Source organism: Alligator sinensis, unplaced genomic scaffold, assembly GCF_000455745.1.
Source record: "Alligator sinensis unplaced genomic scaffold, ASM45574v1 scaffold113_1, whole genome shotgun sequence".
NCBI lineage: Eukaryota > Metazoa > Chordata > Crocodylia > Alligatoridae > Alligator > Alligator sinensis.
The window spans coordinates 95697-99520 of NW_005842918.1; the positions used below are offsets into that span (position 1 = coordinate 95697).

Sequence of the window (3824 nt, forward strand, 5' to 3'; positions counted from 1 at the left end):
CCTCCCCAGCCCCTAAACCCCCTAGGTCCCCTGAGGCCCCCAGCCCTTAAATCACCCTAGATCCTGTCAGCTCCCTCTAAACCCACCAGGTTTCCCCCTGTACCCCTAAACCCCCTAGATCTTCCTAGATCTGCTCAGACTCCCCTAAACCCTCCAGATCTCCCCAAGATCCCCTAGATCTACTCAGAGCCTCCTAATGGCCCTAGATTCCCCTAACACCCCTGATCCCCTGGATCTTATTGGAGCCCCCTAGGCCCCTTAGATCTGCTCAGAGCCCCCTAAAGTCCTTAGACCCCCCCAAACCCCTTAGATCCCCTAGGATCCCCCAGTCCCCTTACACCCCAACCCCCTAGATCCCCTCTAACTGCCTCCGATCCCCTTAAATCGCCTAGATCTCTCAACTCCCCCAGATCCCCCCCTACTCCCCCTTAAACACCCTAGGTCACCCCAGATCCTCCTAGATCCCCCAGTTGCCTCTGCCCCACCATGGCTTCCCTACCCCCCTAGATCCCCTCTGCCCCATGCCAGATCCCCTTCCTCTCAGACCTTCCTGTACCTGGAGGGTGGCTGTCTGCCTGCCCCCCCCCCCCAGCAGCATCTGGGGCAGGAGGGAGCCTGAAATAACCACCCCCTCCCCCTCATGGAGGTGGGGCCCAATCCAGGCTTGATGGGGGGGGCTGTGGAAGTGGGGTGAATTATTTATGGGCCACTTGATGCCCTTGTGGGAGATGAGGTTACACCCGGCAGGGGGAGGGGGGGTGCAGGGGGAGTGTTCTATGTACCCGTAGGGGCCTGCTCCACCCCAGCGCTGGCTGCATTTGAGGGCTAGGGGATGTCACTATGGGGTTTTATATGCAGCTGTCAGTGCCCTGCTGCACCCCAGAGCTGGCTGCATGTGTTTGCTAGGGGGATGTCGTGGAAGGTTATATCTGTATATTTGGGGCTAGGGACTGACCTCTTGGGGTGTTCTATGCAGCCATCATGGACTTGTTCCTCTCCAGAGCTGATCACATCCCAGTGCTGGGCAAAGGCTTTCATCCTATGCAGTTTTCACAGACCTGTTCCGCCCCAAAGCTGGCTACATGTGTTTGCCTGGGGGATGTCATCATGGCGTGTTAAATGTAGCTGTCAGGGCCCTGTTCCACCCTAGCGCTGGCTGCATTTGGGGGCTAGGAGAGGTCTCTTGGGGTGTTATACGAAACCCTAAGGGCCCTGGTCCACCCCAGAGCTGGTTGCATTTGTTTGCTGGAGGGGGGGGGTGTTCCCTTGGGGTGTTATATGCAGCTGTCAGGGTCCTGTTGCACCCCAGAGCTGGCTGCATTTGGGGCTAGGTGTGTTCTTTTGGAATGTTCTATGCAACCATCATGGTCCTGTTCCACCCCAGAGCTGATCACAACCCAGGGCCGGGCAAAGGCTCCTCTTGGGGCATTATATGCAGCCATCGTAGACCTCCACCCCAGAGCTGGCTGCATTTGTTTGCTAGGGAGTATTCCTTTGGAGCGGAGGGGGGTGTTATATGCAGCCATTGAGGCCTGTTCCACCCCAGAGCCAGCTGCATTCATTTGCTAAATGGTTTTCCCTTAGAATGTTCTATGCAGCCTGTTGCACCCCAGAGCTGGCTACATTTAGGGGCTAGAGGGATGTAATTGTGGTGTTTTATGTGGCTGACAGGGGCCCGTTGCACCCCAGAGCTGGCTGTATGCGTTTGCCAGGGGGGTGTCATCATGGAGTGTTATTTGCAGCCATCAGGGCCCTGTTGCACTGGAGAGCTGGATGCATTTGGATGCTAGGAGAGGCCCTCTGGGGTGTTATATGTGGCCATAAGGGCTTGTTCCACCCCAGAGTCAGCTGCCTTTGTTTGCTAGGGGGCTGGCACTGTGGTGTGTTACATGCAGCCATCAGGGGCTGCTCCTCCCTTCCCCCTTCCCTGGCTGCATTTGGGGGCTAGTTTGGGTGTCCCCTTGGAGTGTTCTATATTGCTGTCATAGGTGTGTTCCACTCTAGACCTGGCTTCATACAGGTGCTAAGAGAAAGCCCTTTGGGGTGTTTCGTATGGCCGTCAGGGCTTGTTCCACCCCAGAGCTGGCTGCATGTGTTTGCTAAAGGGATATCATCATGGGGTGTTATATGCAGCCATCAGGGCTCTGTTGTACTCCAGAGCTGGCTGCATTTGTGAGCTTGAAAGATGTTCTCTTGGGGAGGAGGTTATATGCAGCCACTGAGGCTTGTTCCACCCCAGAGATAGCTGCAAAGGAGAGGCCCTTTAGGCTGTTACATGCAGCAGTTAGGGCTTGTTGCACCCCAGAGCTGGCTGCATTTGTTTGCCACTGGTATGTTTTATTAGGGTGTTATACGCAGCCATCAGGGCCCTGTTATACTCCAGAGCTGGCTGCATTTTGGGGTAAGGGAATGTTCCCTTAGGATGTTTTATGCAGCCATCAGCACCCTGCTCCACCCCAGTGCTGGCTCCATTTGCAGGCTAGCCAGGGTTTTCTCTTGGGTTGTTCTATGTATTCATTAGGGCCTGTTTCACCCCAGAGCCAGCTGCAGTTGAGTTCTGAAAGAGGCCTGTTGGGGTGTTTTATGCAGCTGTCAGGGCTTGTACCCCAGAGTCAGCTGCATTTGTTTGCTAGGGTGATATCAACATGGGGCGTTATATGCAGCCGTTGCAGCCCTGCTCCACCCCAGAGGTGACTGCACTTTGGGGCTAGGACAAGTCCCTTGCGGGGGACCATACTGAAGCCCTCCCACCTGCCTTGGTTTCCCTCCTAGGCCCGAAGCACCGACAACCTGGACCAGCCGGGAGATGGGACCCAGCGGCCGCCCGGGACCACAACCCCTGGCCTCAAGGGCAAGCCAGGCAAAAGGTGAGGGGGTCCAGGGGCCCTAATTTGGGGTTTTTCTGTGCAGCTGTCAAGGCCTGTTACATCCCAGAGCTGGCTGCATTTGGGGGTTATTGGGTCCCTCTCAGCCCAGAAGCCTGGGTTCCTCCTGTTTCGGTTGCCTGGGTCCTTCCGGGTCTGAGTCATTTCCAGCCTGGGTGCCTGGGTCTTGCATAGCCCAGATGCCTGGGCCCTTTCCAGCTGGGACCCGTTGGGTCCTTTCTGACCCAGACACCTGGGTCCCTTATGCCCGGTGGCGGGGTCTAGGAGGCCAGGGGCCCAATGCGAGCGCTCCAGCTGCCCCCCAGCTGGGTCCCCTGGGGAGTCTCTGTGGTGGGCTTGGGAAGGGAGGGTTGAGGGGGCTGTGGGGGTCTCCTCACTCTCTTCCCCCCTCCCCAGGCTGTCGGCCGCCCAGAGCCACTTCCCCAAGCTGGCAGAGTGTGCCCACTTCCACTATGAGGCTGTCGACTTTGGGAACATCCAGGTGAGACCCCCTCCCACCTTGTCCCAGATGCCTGGGTTCCCCACACCTGGACACCTGGGTCCACCTGGCTCATGGTGGTGGTGCGGGGGTGTCTCCCCACAGCTGTCACTGGAGCAGGGGGAAGAGGCCCCAGGGGACGAGGACCCCCTTTTTGTCATCCAGGTCACCTGCCAGGTGAGTGGAGGGGCATGTGTCGTGGACTCCTGGGTTTCTTCTGGGGTCTTCCCATCCCGGACACCTGGGTTCTCCCCCAGGGCCGGACATGGCGGGTGCGGCGGAGCTACGAAGAGCTGCGGACACTGGATGGGCACCTGCACTGTTGCATCTTTGACCGGCGCTTCTCCCGCCTGCCCCCCCTGCCCCCCGGGCCGCGGGCCCAGGTGAGAGCCCCCAAGAGCCAGCCGCAGCCCCCCCGAGCTGCGTTATATGTGGCTGTTCCCCCCCAGAGGTGGGTGCCT

General features: G+C 58.5%; 1 protein-coding gene across 1 annotated transcript in view; it reads left to right on the top strand.

Annotated features, from left to right (window-relative positions):
- ARHGAP33 (Rho GTPase activating protein 33) overlaps window positions 1–3824 on the top strand; it is a 22218-nt gene that overhangs the window by 715 nt on the left and 17679 nt on the right. The window contains 4 exon segments of the mRNA XM_014525951.2: window positions 2773–2867; window positions 3282–3366; window positions 3469–3540; window positions 3621–3746. Of these exon segments, the coding sequence (XP_014381437.2) occupies window positions 2773–2867; window positions 3282–3366; window positions 3469–3540; window positions 3621–3746 (378 nt within the window).